Source organism: Heterodontus francisci, chromosome 29 (assembly GCF_036365525.1).
Source record: "Heterodontus francisci isolate sHetFra1 chromosome 29, sHetFra1.hap1, whole genome shotgun sequence".
Classification (NCBI taxonomy): Eukaryota; Metazoa; Chordata; class Chondrichthyes; order Heterodontiformes; family Heterodontidae; genus Heterodontus; species Heterodontus francisci.
The window spans coordinates 40529891-40545925 of record NC_090399.1 but is presented as its reverse complement, the minus strand read 5'-3'; the positions used below and the strand labels follow the sequence as shown (position 1 = coordinate 40545925).

At 45.7% G+C, this 16035-nt stretch overlaps 1 protein-coding gene across 1 annotated transcript; it reads right to left on the bottom strand.

Moving 5' to 3' along the window:
* Nucleotides 1-351: 351 nt before the first annotated feature.
* On the bottom strand, nt 352-8231 carry LOC137346248 (probable G-protein coupled receptor 139). Its single transcript, XM_068009697.1, has 2 exons — nt 8165-8231; nt 352-1262 (listed from the first exon to the last, which is right to left on the bottom strand). Exons 1-2 carry the CDS (start codon nt 8229-8231, stop codon nt 352-354), a joined length of 978 nt encoding a protein of 325 aa, XP_067865798.1.
* Between the last annotated feature and the right edge of the window lie 7804 nt (nt 8232-16035).

Here is a 16035-nt window from a genome sequence, read left to right as displayed (position 1 = left end):
AGCTGTCATGAGACGATTTCCAGCATGTGTGGCATTTTGCTTTTATAATAACAGGTTTTATTTTCTGAGCAGATGTGAGGAGCTGAAAATGGAAGCAGTGGAAGCTGAGGTGAGACTGTGGCTGCTGTTTCCCCTACTGTCCTTCAGGGGCGCTCTGAAACCATTCCTGCCCCCTTTTGTCTGCTCCTCCAAAGGTCACCTCTTGCCTGCCACTCCGCTGCTCTTTGGTATGTGGCTGCCACACCCGGCCTGTGTATTTCGGGTCATCCAGCTGAAGGTCACTTCTTTCCCATTGGGGATGAATATTCCATTCATGGACTGGAAACACTGGAACCCGCCTCTGGGCTGCTCTCAGTTGTTTTGTTTCTTCATTAATTGAATAATTGATGTAACTGGATATTTCACCGCACTCTTGACCTGCTCTCTGAACTTGGACTGAGTCACCACATAAATAAATGTGTTTGTGCAGCAACTTAAATTCAACAGCATCCATCCGACTTGTTGAAATATATATTCAGAATCGGTGTAATCCCTGTGTTCTTTTCCTGTAATGTTGTAATATAAGAATTCTATAACATACACCAACCACAGAAATATGAAGTTGCCGGATATGGTGAAGAGTAAAATCACAGACTTCCTTCTGCTCTCCATCTCTGGGTCACTGTGATTCTCTCCCTTGCTCTGACCCCTCAGTCCCTTACGGACTTGACTGGTCACTAAAATGTGTCTGACTGTCAGAGCGTTGAACAACAGGATTAAAGCAAATGGGATCAATGGGGTTAAAACCATATCAAACTTGTCAAATCCCACCCATCCAGGCTCTGTATAATAGCTTGGCTTCATATAACAGCCCCACGGTACATTGTCGATTAGCTCTGCAGGTTCATATGTAAAATAGAAGGGAACATTTTCTAAACAGAGCAGAATGCAGGTTGTTGCTAGAACCACAGCCGCAGTTTTCTCGATGCAATATTTTGTTTTCAGCTTCTGGCAACAAATGGCCACAAATCGATCAAAGGTGAAAGTGACGGTGAACCAGACAGAACATTCTATGGCTGCAAAACTAAGGACACCGATAACACTACACACAGGGGTGATGTACAGGAAAGATCCCTGGAAATAATAAGAACTGATCTGCCACAGTATGATCTCAGTAATGATGACCAGTAGATCCGACGTTGCCATGGCCACCAGGTAGCGAGTGGTGCAGGTGGAGAGGCCGCACTTTCCCCGGGACAGGATCACAATCGCCAGTAAATTAACTGTAAGAGGGAGACTGGAAATTACTGATCAAACATTCTCTGTGTCTGATCCAGACAGTAAGGGCAGGATATTAGCACCAAAATCCGGGGGTTTGGGGGCAGGTCAGTGGTTAAAATTTAAAAATCTCAATTCCGACCCCAATTATGTCCTTCCTGTAATATGGTGACCAGAACTGCACGCAATACTCCAAATGTGACCTAACCAGCGTTTTATACAGTTCCAGCATTACATTCCTGCTTTTGTCTTCTATACCTCAGCCAATAAAGGAAAGCATTCCATATGCCTTCTTCACCACTCTATCTATCTGTCCTGCCACCTTCAGGGACCTGTGAACATGCACTCCAAGGTCTCTCACTTCTTCTGCCCCTCTCAATTTCCTCCCATTTATTGTGTATTCCCTCGCTTTATTTGCCCTCCGCAAATGCATTACATCACACTTCTCTGGATTGAATTCCATTAGCCACTTTTCTGCCCACGCAGCCAAACCATTTATATCACTCTGGAGTCTACAGCTATCTTCACTATCAAGTATTTGGCCAATTTTTATGTCATCAGCAAATTTCCCAATCATGCCTCCCACATTTTAGTTCAAATCATTAATGTATACCACAAACAGCAAGGGACCCAGCACTGAGCCCTGTGTAACACCACTGGAAACAACTTTCCATTCGCAAAAACATCTGTTGACTACTACCCTTTGTTTCCTGTCCCTGAGCCAATTCTGGATTTAACCTGCCACATTCCAATGTATCCCATGGGCTTTCATTTTACCTACCAGTCTGCCATGCGGGTCTTGTCAAATGCCTTACTAGAATCCATGTAGACCACATTCACTGCACTATCCACATCAATCATCCTTGTTAGATTTAGATTTAGATTTAGAGATACAGCACTGAAACAGGCCCTTCGGCCCACCGAGTCTGTGCCGACCATTAACCACCCATTTATACTAATCCTGCACTAATCCCATATTCCTACCACATCCTCACCTGTCCCTATATTTCCCTACTACCTACCTATACTAGGGGCAATTTATAATGGCCAATTTACCTATCAACCTGCAAGTCTTTTGGCTGTGGGAGGAAACTGGAGTTCCCGGAGGAAACCCACGCAGACACAGGGAGAACTTGCAAACTCCACACAGGCAGTACCCAGAATTGAACCCGGGTCGCTGGAGCTGTGAGGCTGCGGTGCTAACCACTGCGCCACTGTGCCTCAAAAAACTCAATTTACTTGGTAAGACATGACCTACCCCTAACAACTCCATGCTGACTACCCCTAATTAATCCGTGCCTTTCTATGTGGTAGTTTATTATTTTTATTTATATATTTATTTAGAGATACAGCACTGAAACAGACCCTTTGGCCCACCGAGTCTGTGCCAACCATCAAGCACCCATTTATACTAATCCTATACTAATCCCACATTCCTACCACATCCCCACCTGTCCCTATATTTCCCTAACACATACCTCTACTAGGGGCAATTTATAATGGCCAATTTACCTACCAACCTGCAAGTCTTTGGCTGTGGAAGGAAACCGGAGCACCCGGAGAAAACCCACGCAGACACAGGAAGAACTTGCAAACTCCACACAGGCAGTACCCAGAATTGAACCTGGGTCACCACCGAGGTCAGACTGACTGACCTATAATTATTTGGCTGATCCCTCGCACCCTTTTTAAACAATGGTGCAAAGTGCACAGACCTCCAATCATCTGGTACCTCACCTGTATCTAGTGAGGATTTGAAGATGATCCTCAACGCATCCGTTATTTCCTCTCTGGATTCATTTAACAACCTGGGATGCAATCCATCCAGCCCTGGTGATTTAGCCACTTTCAAGGATGCCAGACCCTCTGGTACTTCCTCTCTCATTATGCTTCTCGTATCTAATATTTCACACTCCTCCTCTTTAACTACAATGTCTGCATCAATCTTCTCCTTTGTGAAGACAGAGACAAAAAACCCATTAAGCACCCTGACCACATCTTCTGCATCCATGCATAAGTTCCCTTGTACATTTCTGATGGGCCCTAACCTTTCTTAATGTGCTGGTAATACCTGCTCATAATTTTTCATGTCCTCTCTTTGCTTTTCTAATTTCCTTTTTTACTTCACCCCAGCACTTTCTATACTCCTCTAGGCTTTCTAAAGTATTGCAATTTTTTTGATTGTCATTAGCTTTCTTTTTCTGTTCTAATTTACCCTGTAAGCTTCTAGGTAACCAGGGGGCTGGAGATTCGACAGTCCCCTCCATTATCTTTGTGGGGACATGCCGACACTGTGTCTGTAGTATCTCGCTTTTCAATGCCCCCCACAGGTTTGCCAGTGGTTTTCCTTGTATCCAGTCCACTTTCACCAGGTCACCTCTCAATTTCGTAAAATTTGCCTTCCCCCAATTTAGTGCATTTAATCCTGTTCTGTCTTTGTCCTTTTCCGTTATTATGCGAAAACTAACTGTTTTATGGTCACTATCTCAAAAATTGTCACCCACTGTTACTTTCTCCACTTGCCCAGCTTCATTACCAAAGACTAAATCCAGAATTGTGTCCCCTCTCATTGGACTTGCTACATGCTGGCTCAAAAGGTTCTCTTGAACGAATTTGAAGAACTTTGTCCCCTCTGTGCCCTTCTCACTGTTTGTATCCCAAAGACACGACAGACCCAGCAGAGGTGTTGGCACAGTGGTATACAGTCTGGAGGGAGTTGACCTGCGAGTCCTCAACATTGATTTGAAAGCCAATTAAGTCTCATGGCATCAGATCAAACATGGGCAAAGAAACCTGCTGCAGATTAACACCTACCGCCCCCTCTCAGTGATGAATCAGAGCTTCTCCATGTGGAACACCAATTGGAACAAGCATTGAGGGTTACAAAGGCACAAGAATGTACTCTGGATGTCTCTCTACAAGAGTTGCTTTGTAGCACCGCTACTGACCGAGCTGGCTGAGTCCTAAAGGACATAACTGTTAGACTGGGTCTGTGGCAGGTGGTGACGGAACCAACAAGAGAAAAAAACATACTTGACCATATCCTCAGCAATCTGCCTGCTACAGATGCATCTGTCTATGACAGTATTGCGAGGAGTGACCACCGCACAGTCCTTCTGGAGATGAAGTCCCATCCTCACATTGAGGATACCCGAAATCGTGTTGTGTGGCACTACCACCATGCTAAATGGGATAGATTTTGAACCGATCTAGCAATGCAAAACTGGGCATCCATGAGGCACTGTGGGCTCTTAACAGCAGCAGCAGCATTGTACTCAACCACAATCTATACCCTCATGGCCAGGAATATCCCCCAACCTACCATTACCATCAAGCCGGGAACCAACCCTGGTTCAATGAGAAGTGCAGGAGGGCACGCCAGGAGCAGCACCAGGCATACCTACTTGTGTGCCAAAAAGCGAAAGCAGCATGTAATATACAGAGCTAAGCGATCCCACAACCAACGGATCAGATCTTAGCTCTGCAGTCCTGCCACATCCAGTCATGAATGGTTGTGGACAATTAAACAACTAACAGAAGGAGGAGGCTCCATAAATATCCCCATCCTCAATGATGGGGGAGCCCAGCACATCAGTGCAAAAGACAAGGCTGAAGCATTGCTTCCATCTTCAGCCAGAAATGTCAAATTGATGATTTATCTCGGCCTCCTCCTGAGGTTCCCAGCATCACAGATGTCAGACTTTAGCCAATCTGATTCACTCCACTTGATATTAAGAAATGGCTGAAAGCACTCGATACAGCATAGGCTGTGGGTCCCGACAATATATCGGCAATAGTACTAAAGAGTCGTGCTCCAGAATTTGCCACGTCCGTAGCCAAGCTGTTCCAGTACAGCTACAACACTGGCATCTGCCCAGCAATGTGGAAAATTGCCCAAGTATGTCCTGTACATAAAAAGCAGGACAAATCCAACCCAGCCAATTACTCTTTCAATAATATCAGAAAGAACGGATAAGACGAATACAGATGATGTAATATACATTTATTTTCTCAAGGTGTTCGATAAGGGACCACACAGCAGACTCATGACTAATCTCAGAGCAAGTGGAGTTAGGGGACAAGCAGCAGAATGGACAGTGAGCTGGCTACAGAAACAGAAAACAGGGAGTAGGGGTTAAAGATATCTCCTCAGATTGGTGGAAGGTGGGAAGTGGTGTTCCACAAGGATCAGCGCTGGGAACATTGTCATTCACCATTTACAGAAACAATATGAACTCAGGAAGCAGAAGCAGAATTTGAAGATTTGTAGACAATCAGAGTTGAAAATAAAGTTAAATACAGAGGAAGAATGAAACAAAATACCTGAAGAGATTATTAATAATAATTCGTTAACTTGCAAAATGGACGTTTAATTGGAAAATGAATTTCAGTTGAACTATGTGTGAGGTGCTGAATTTTGGTTGGAAGAATAAAGTTCCCTAATATTCCTTGGAATATGAGCCTCTGAATGGGGTCGAGAGGAAAAGGGGTTCAGGGAGACAGATCCACAAATCATTTAAAGCAGCAACACAGGTTAACAGGGCCATAAAAATACAAACAAAGCACTGGAGTTCATTTCTAGAGGAATGCAATTGAAAAAGAAAAGAGCTGATATTAAATTAACATAGAACCTTGGTTATACAACACTTAGCGTACTGTGTACAGTTCTGGTCTCCATATTACAAAAAGGATATTGATGCACTGGAGAAGGTGCAATTCTTTTAACCAGAATGATACCAGAACTGAGAGAAGTGTACTATTTATTTCATTAACAGTTTACGAATTATATTATTTACTGTCCTCGGTCTGATCTCTGTATTATGAAAACCTGATATGTCTGTTCTTCAGTTATCGGTGTCTGTCCTCACAGGGACACACCTCACTGAGCTAAGGGCAGAGATTGGTACAGGTTACATGTCAGGAATCTGAATCATAGATAAGAATTGATCCGTCAAACCATAATCAGTTACAGAAGTGGACGATTCAATAAACACAGCCCAATATTCATCCTGTGGAATAGATAGATAATAAAATTCACCACTCATGACCCACAGATTCTCAGGACCATGTTGGGGGAAGGGGATTAATTATCACTCAGTAACTTATGTATTTGTTGTGTTACAAGGGTTTATTTTTGTATTAAAAACTTATAATTCTGTGTGTTTTAAAAATTGAAAAAGGATTTTCAGTGGACAAGGACACCTGCAAATAGCTGAAAGTTTTGGATGTTGACTTTATATAAAAGAATAGGAAAGCAAGCAGTTTGAAGGAAGCCAGCCAGTGGTTTTTACCTCCTCAGAGCAACACTGTGAATGACAGGGGAGATACTGTGTCTGGTCATGTGATCAGCTCAGGAAGGTTTACTTTAATTTTGGACCCTTTTAAAAACCAATCAATTGGACAAAGAGCAGGCATTTTGTAATTTGTTTTTTGACCTGCCTGCAGATCAAACTGGAAGACCCAGAAAATACCTCTCCCTGTAAAGGAGACTTGCATCTCTTGAAAAGAAACCCTGTATTTGAAAGGTCGTAGATTCCTCTTGCTTCCCAACTCTGAAGAATTCCTGCATCCAGTGTGGTTCCTGTTTTCCTCTGTGTTTTGGGAAATCCTGGAATCTGAAGAAAGCTTCGACTGCTATACTGCTGCTGAGAGTCCGAAGCAGACTTGTTGCTACAACCCTGCTGAAATACCTATCTGCCACCGCCTTCAGCTGAATTGACTTGAATGCCTACCCATCACAGACTGTTCATCAACCTCGCCTGGAGAGACTTCGCATCACATCCGACTATTTGACTCTGGTACACATCACCCAACCGAAGGATTTCTTCCAGAACATGACAAACTGACTTAAATTATTATTCCTTCTATTCCTCTAAAACAATTGCAAACCCAAAATTCTTTCTCCCCAGTTAACCAGTTTTTCTTTTTAAAAGTATGCCTGTGTGCATGAGAGCTTAGGAAATAAGGAGATTTACATATATATAGATTTATCTCATTAGTGGTTAAGACTTTTTTTCCAATTACTTGTTAATATTGTCGTTTAAAGAAACTTGGTTGATGAGCTTTATTCTGGGGGAGAAATAGAGAATCTAATTGCCTATTCTTCGGTAGGTGGGAACATTTATTGATCTGGTGTGACCCGTGGAGAAGTGGGACTGAATTAACAGTGCATTTCTCCCACCTCGGTCATAACAATAGCAACTCAGAGTAAGAAACATCATGATACAGAGGATGAGAATGCTGTAACAGTGCTGTCCTGCTATTTAAACATCAGTAACAAGTTAACGTGTTGCTGTTGGAGCAGTTCAAAAGGAGACAGAACAATATCAATACATTTCAGTTTAGACACTAATTACCAAACATCAGCAAAAACACTTTGCAATCAATTATATTGTTAAAACACAGAGGTAGCTTCATGGAATGAAGAGACCAGATACCTGAAACAATGATTTCAAAATAGAACTGGGTTGTACAACTGTACTCAATACAATTCCACAGTGACAGATTCTCCCAGTAATACATGGTCACTGGGATCAGGTGTTCCACTCCAGTTAGTGACCCACACTCATTTTAATTGTACACTGACTGATGCTCCCACTAATACCTTCACTCAGAGAGTTACCTTCACTGAGGTCTAATTCTGCATTACACGATATTCCACTAAATGCAACAACTTGATAATTCAGAGAGCCTGTCAGTTACCTACAGAGATTTATTATCAGCTGATACAATAGAATAAAACTGCAGAGATAATTCAGGATATTTGATGTCAGGAAATGATATCACTGATCGGGTGTCTTTACAACAGTGACCACTAAATCAGCATTTAACATGATCAGTCACAGAGTAAAACCAGAGACCAGCTCACACACAGATTTACACAACTTCAATGATTATAGTCACTTACCAGGAACACCAATGACAGCAAGAATTGGGTAATATATTTTCAAGATGCTGTCAATTGGTTGATCCATTTTCTGTGTGAAGTGATGAGTCCCTTCGTGCTGCAGACAATCTCTCTGTATTAAACTCTGAAGTGACACATTGGCTGAGCCTGTAATTTATACCCTGTGGGATTTCCCCGGGGATATTGAGGTTGACACATTGTTCAAACGGTTTTTTAAATTGAACAAACAGGTTACGACATCGAGTTCAGTCTGTGTTGTGATAGAATATATTTATTTCTGAGATTGAACTGGAAAACTCGAAAGACTGGACAATTCTGATCACATTAATTAACAAATGAAAATTTGAAGCCGTATTGTCCCAGCAATGAGGTTGCTCTTTCAAACACCATCAGTCCCATCTCTAGATCTCATGTTGTTTCAGTGATGTCCTTCACTCGACTGTGGTTCTGCTGGTGAAGAGCAGATTGCAGCCATCGTCCATCTGGGCCTTCAGCTGCAGGCTTTCATTGTAAAGCACAGAGAACTGGGACTGCAGGCAGTGAAACTCTGGGGAGTCCTTCACCATCTCACTGGCAAGAGTCTTCAGCTGTTCCTGGGGAGGGGAGAGTGGGGAGGAGACACAGAACAAAGACAGGGTTAACCAGAGAGAGAGATTCACTGGCCACACCATGTCTGACCAATCAGAGTAAACACAGGAAGACGAGGAGGCCATTCAGCCCCTCAAGCCTGTCACACAGTGTTAGGAAATCCTTTAAATCACAGTTATTCAATTCCTCATGATTCAGGATCTCGAGTGTGTTGTCCAAAAGCAAGTTTATTATTCAGACACCAATGCTAAATACACGATCAGCACTAATAAATATTATGGTTAGACAATAGATTCAAACAACCTGTTTCTTGCAAATCCAGGGTGATGAAACTTGTAGACGTTGTCCCTCCGGCTGTCCTGTGTGTTCTCCTGATGTTTTCCCTCCAGCTGTCCTGTGTGTTCTCCTGATGTTGTCCCTCCGGCTGTCCTGTGTGTTCTCCTGATGTTGCCCCTCCAGCTGTCCTGTGTGTTCTCCTGATGTTGCCCCTCCAGCTGTCCTGTGTGTTCTCCTGATGTTGCCCCTCCAGCTGTCCTGTGTGTTCTCCTGATGTTGTTCCTCCAGTTGTCCTGTGTGTTCTCCTGATGTTGTCCCTCCAGCTGTCCTGTGTGTTCTCCCGATGTTTTCCCTCCAGCTGTCCTGTATGTTCTCCTGATGTTGTCCCTCCAGCTGTCCTGTGTGTTCTCCCGATGTTGACCCTCCAGCTGTCCTGTGTGTTCTCCCGATGTTGTCCCTCCAGCTGTCCTGTGTGTTCTCCCGATGTTGTCCCTCCAGCTGTCCTGTGTGTTCTCCCGATGTTGACCCTCCAGCTGTCCTGTATGTTCTCCCGATGTTGACCCTCCAGCTGTCCTGTGTGTTCTCCCGATGTTGTCCCTCCAGCTGTCCTGTGTGTTCTCCCGATGTTGTCCCTCCAGCTGTCCTGTGTGTTCTCCCGATGTTGTCCCTCCAGCTGTCCTGTATGTTCTCCCGATGTTGACCCTCCAGCTGTCCTGTGTGTTCTCCCGATGTTTTCCCTCCAGCTGTCCTGTATGTTCTCCCGATGTTGCCCCTCCAGCTGTCCTGTGTGTTCTCCCGATGTTGACCCTCCAGCTGTCCTGTGTGTTCTCCCGATGTTGTCCCTCCAGCTGTCCTGTGTGTTCTCCCGATGTCACTCCAGCTATCCTGTGTGTTCTCCCGATGTCACTCCAGCTGTCCTGTGTGCTCTCCTCCAAGAAATAGCTGTCTCCTGATATTTCTGTACCCTTTCTTTGTGAATTCTATCACGTGATGCTCAGAATGTGTATTGAAATGAGTTCCTACTCACCCAACCTTCAGACTTACATAATGGCGGTCTTGATATATTTTGGGCTATTCTCTGTGTTTGGCCCTCTCCCATCTGATCTTCACTGGACACATGGGTCCATTGGACTTTTTCAGCTGGTAGAGGCTCTGGGATTACTGAGCAGTTTTGGAACCGTCGTAATTGGTCTGGATCCCAGGTGATGTCCTCCCTGTTTTTGGGACACCCTGGGGGACATGGTTCTGTGCCATTCATAACTTGCCTTATTGGTACAATCCAAGGCTTCTGGCTCTGCATTTCCACCAACGTCGGGTTATTCGGCCGGGTGGGCTGCAGTGGAGTAACGGAAGCCTTAACCATGGTCGGGGCTGTCCATTCCTACCCGCTCTGCTGGAATCCTCAGGCGAATTCATCAGCCTTTCGGTTCTCATCTGCCCAGGGGGTGTTCTTCCAATGTGCTTTCACCTTCACTATGGCCACGGAATGTTGCCGCTCCCTCTCTTGACTAAGGACATATTGAGTAGGTGTGAGTAGGTGGTTTACCACCCACGGAAGCAAAGCCTCTCTTTTCCCAGCTGGGTGGATAATCGGTTAGGGATAGGTAGGTGAAGTGGCTATCAGAGAAGATAGTTAAAGGCTTTTCCCCTACTGGCATTTGGAGGACATAGTCCACAGTGGCCAGTTCAGCTTGCTGTGCCCATCGCCCTCCCAACAATGTCACTGATTTTTCTATTCCCTCCTTGAGTGCATAAATTCCAAATCCTGACACAGGTCTCTCTGGTGTAAGGAAGCGCGACCCATCCACAAAGACCTGCAGTCAGTCAGGTATAGGCTGGGTGCCAAATGGCCCTTCACCCAATTCTGGTATCACCAAAGTGCATTCACACAGTTTTTCTGGCATCAGAAGACCAGCTGCTAAATACAAGGGGTTGGCAGTATGTTTGACGATCAGGTTGTGTTCTTGCAGATCAAATGTCCAAAGTATAAACCTGTACTGGATACCATTCCATCCCCCAACAATCTGGACAGTAACAGTTCAGTGGGAGTGTGAGCAGTGAGGAGGACCACCTCCTCCAAACCAGTGTGAGTTGCCCCTGTATCGACCAACAACATTCGGGAGATGTCCCCTTCTCTGGTGTTCCATGGGCCAGCCGTAGGGGTCTGACTGTGACTCACTCACAGATCCCTGTACTGGAGTAGCCACCAATAGTCATAGTGAACTCAGAGCATTACTTGGCCCGGGTTTTGTGACGTACTCCTGCCCCACCTTCCCAGATTCCCTCATCAGTTGTTTTAATTCCTCAAACTGTTTCTGCAAACAGTCCACCTCATCGGTCCCACTTCCTATCCTGCGAGCTTCCCTATTTGGACATTGCCTGGAAAAACGGCCCCTTTGGCCACAGTTCCAACACCCTGGAGCTGACCGAGTCTGGGTTTTAGGGGAGTGCCGGGCAGGGGGCCCATACTGTGGGCTCCCCTTGTTCCTCCATGAGGGCGCTGTGGGACGTACACCCGGGGGCTGGATCACATGGATCTTTGCCTTTTGGGATTTTACTTGTTCCCACTTCTGGTTTATCCACTCCCTTACCCTATCCTCATTGTGGTTTTATTGGAGGATCATAAACATCATTAATCACATTATATCTTTCATGCACAGCCCCAATCAGGTATTGAATCCACTGCTTTACTTCGAATGGGTCATCACTATCACGATCGTGCCCGGGAAAGGCTGCCTGATAGTGATTCCATAATCAGTCTGTAAACACAGTTGTGGACTCGTTAGCCTCCTGCTTGCATTCCAGCAGGCCCTTTAGGGAGCTGTGATCAGATACTGACCCATGACCTGTGGCTTTCCACACTGTCTCTTTCACCCCTCTCCAGGTCCCAGTGCCTTTCTTAATCGAGGTAAGAAGAGACTTATACACATCTGGATGGCACACATGCAGTACCAATTTCACCCTCTCTCCCTCATCACAATTATGTAAGTCAGCTACTTGCTCTATTGCTGTTATACTGGGACTCGGATCCTCCCTCTGTCTAATCTGTGGGATATTCTGAGCTCTCTCATTTAACTGCAGAGCATCAAACAGTACTGTGGTTTTTTTTTTTTATTTCCAAAATATACTTTATTCATAAAAATCTGTAAAAATTACATTGCCAAACAGTTTCCAAACAGCACCAAAAAATACAAACATTGCAAAGGAGATCAGTTTCTTTCAATAATGTCATGAGTTTCTTCCCAACCCTTCCGTTTCACAATTGTCATGTCAATTACAGTTTTACATTTACAGCAATTGAGAATATTAACGATACAGTTCGAGGGGCTTCCCATGGTTCCAGCCCCTCAGTCCAGCTTGGTGGGGGAACCTTACACTGTGGTCTTTCCCCATTGAGCCTTTGCTGCGGCTGCCCCAAGTTTTAGTGCGTCCCTCAGCACGTAGTCCTGGACCTTGGAATGTGCCAGTCTGCAACATTCGGTGGTGGACAACTCTTTGCGCTGGAAGACCAGCAAGTTTCGGGCAGACCAAAGGCCGTCTTTCACCGAATTGATAGTCCTCCAGCAGCAGTTGATGTTTGTCTCGGTGTGCGTCCCTGGGAACAGCCCGTAGAGCACAGACTCCTGTGTTACAGAGCTGCTTGGGATGAACCTTGACAAAAACCACTGCATCTCTTTCCACACCTGCTTTGCAAAGGCACATTCCAGGAGGAGGTGGGCGACCGTCTCTTCCCCACCACAGCCAACGCGGGGGCACTGTGCGGAGGGGGCGAGACTTCGGGTGTGCATGAAGGATCTGACGGGGAGGGCCCTTCTCACCACCAGCCAAGCTACGTCTTGGTGCTTGTTTGAAAGTTCTAGTGATGAGGCATTCCGCCAAATGACTTTGACGGTCTGCTCGGGGAACCATCCGACAGGATCCACCATTTCCTTTTCCCGTAGGGCCTTGAGGACATTCCGTGCAGACCACTGCCTGATGGACCGGTGGTCAAAGGTGTTTTTCCGCAGAAACTGCTCCACGAAGGATAGGTGGTACGGCGCCGCCCAACTGCATGGTGCGTTCCGCGGCAATGTGACCAGGCCCATCCTTCGCAACACCGGGGACAGATAGAACCTCAGCACGTAGTGACACTTGGAGTTTGCGTACTGGGGATCTACACATAGCTTGATGCAGCCGCACACGAAGGTGGTCATCAGGATGAGGGCCGCGTTGGGTACATTTTTCCCGCCCATGTCCAGAGATTTGAACATCGTGTCCCTCCGGACCCGGTCCATTTTAGATCCCCAGACGAAGCGGAAAATGGCTCGGGTGACTGCCACGGCGCAGGAGTGGGGTATGGGCCAGACCTGCGCCACGTAGAGCAACAACGTGAGCGCCTCGCACCTGATGACCAGGTTCTTACCCACAATGGAGAGAGATCGCTGCCCCCACATGCCCAACTTTTGTCGTACCTTGGCTACTCGCTCCTCCCATGTCTTGGTGCACGCCCCGGCCCTTCCGAACCATATCAAACAGTACTGTGGTGGTTCCCACATCCTTCCCTCTTTGTTACCTCAAGGGGCATCATCACCCCTTTACCCTCGAAGCCATTGTTATCATAACTCACATTCAGGTCACCCTGTTCTTCCCTTCTACATTCATATTCCCATGTAGACCATGTGAGATCATTGCACTCTATTTCTCCCATGGAACCTTCCTGTTCCCAAATCTGTCGCCCCGCTGAACATTAGACCCCGCTGTTGCTCCAATTTATGCTTCAACTCCTGAATCTGATTTTGACAAACAACATGATTGTCTCCCTTTCCAGTAATTTTCTGCTCCTCCACATGTTGCCTCAGAACACCCCTTAGGACAGCACGAAGCTCATGGGTTTTCCTTTGGTATTGTTCGACCAGCCCTCTCTTTTCTCCCAGCTCTGCCTCACACTGCATCAATTTTCTGATCTTATCACCAATCTCAATCTTTAAATAAGAAAGTGATGCGGACAGAGACTCACAACACTGTTTTTTGTCTTCTCACTGCTTCTTAACCTCACTCAACTGACTCTGGTTCATCTCCACCACTCCCTTTTGTCCTTCTAATTCATCTTTTAATTTGCTTATTTTCTGCCTTTATCACAGAATAATCATGGTGTTCCAATCATGCTGTTTCATTTTCTTTTCCGTAACCTTTGATGTAGTTCTGACCCCTGTCCCAGACTGTTTACCTCAGGCACTGATGATTTACTTGCTCCTAGCTTGTTGTCCACATATTTCTGAATAGTACTGACTAACTCTTCTACCATGGCACCTACCTCCTGTACTTAACTGGTAACTGAGACTGAGAGACCGTCCACTCATTTATTTCACTTATTGGCAAACCATATCCCTCCCATCAGAACCATGCCTAACAATACACCTTGTGTTTCTTTCAACACTTACCTGTTTCTTGCAAACCCAAGTTGATAAAACTTGTAAATGTTGACCCTCCAGCTGTTCTGTGTATTCTACCTCCCCAAGAAAGGGCTGTCTCCTGATATTTCTGTACCTTTTCTTTGTGAGTTCTATCACATGATGCTCAGAATGTGTATTGAAGTGAATTCCTACGCACCCAACCTTCAGACTTGAATAATGACTGTCTTGATGTCTGAAAAGTTGAGCAATTAATTTTACAGAAAGACCAGGATGACCTAGACAATCACAAATAGTAAGTAATACTGCTTGAGTACTTCCATTGTTCTGGCTAATATCCAATACTCACACATTCAAGTCTTCAGGAGAAGGAATTTTCCTCCACACAAGATCAGGTGGCAGGTTGTTCAACCTTGCCTGCCTAAGAGCGAAGACCAAAGTATGGAAAGTCCTCATCAGGGAACTCCTCTTTGCTGACGATGCTGCATTAACATCTCACACTGAAGAGTGTCTGCACAGACTCATTGACAGGATTGCGGCTGCCTGCAATGAATTTGGCCGAACCATCAGCCTCAAGAAAACAAACATCATGGGACAGGACGTCAAAAATGCTCCATCCATCAATATCGGCGACCACGCTCTGGAAGTGGTTCAAGAGTTCACCTACCTCGGCTCAACTATCACCAGTAACCTGTTTCTTGATGCAGAAATCAACAAACGCATGGGAAAGGCTTCCACTGCTATGTCCAGACTGGCCAAGAGAGTGTGGGAAAATGGCGCACTGACACGGAACACAAAAGTCCGAGTGTATCAAGCCTGTGTCCTCAGTACCTTTCTCTACGGCAATGAGGCCTGGACAACGTATGTCAGCCAAGAGCGACGTCTTAATTCATTCCATCTTCGCTGCCTCTGGAGAATCCTTGGCATCAGGTGGCAGGACCGTATCTCCAACACAGAAGTCCTCGAGGCGGCCAACATCCCCAGCATTTTCACCCTACTGAGCCAGCGGCACTTGAGATGGCTTGGCCATGTGAGCCACATGGAAGATGGCAGGATCCCCAAGGACACATTGTACAGCGAGCTCGTCACTGGTATCAGACCCACCGGCCGTCCATGTCTCCACTTTAAAGACGTCTGCAAACACGACATGAAGTCCTGTGACATTGATCACAAGTCGTGGGAGTCAGTTGCCAATGATCACCAGAGCTGGCGGGCAGCGATAAAAGCGTGGCTAAAGCGTGGCGAGTCGAAGAGACTTAGCAGTTGGCAGGAAGGGCCAAGGGGAGAGCCAACTGTGTAACAGCCCCGACAACCGATTTTATCTGCGGCACCTGTGGACGTCTGTCACTCCAGGCGCTGCTTCACAAACCATTGACCACCTCCAAGCGCATACCCAATGTCTCTCGAGACAAGGAGGCCAAAGAAGACTGCTTGGGTACTTCTATTGTTCTGGCTAATATCCAATACTCACACCTTGACATGGGATGTAGACAACATGTCTGCTGTAGTTGCTACTTGCATTGTTCTGACTAATCTCTGTTAACCCAAATCCAAATTCTGATAATCAGATTAACTTTGGATCTAAGGCAAATTCTAACAAACAGGAACAGGACGATG

Coding starts and splice junctions, on each gene's coding strand:
- LOC137346248 (XM_068009697.1), bottom strand. CDS start 8,231: ATGGATCAACCAATTGACAGCATCTTGAAAATATATTACCCAATTCTT. Junction 1,263..8,164: donor TGCTGTCATTGGTGTTCCTG/GTAAGTGACTAT, acceptor TCCCTCTTACAG/TTAATTTACTGGCGATTGTG.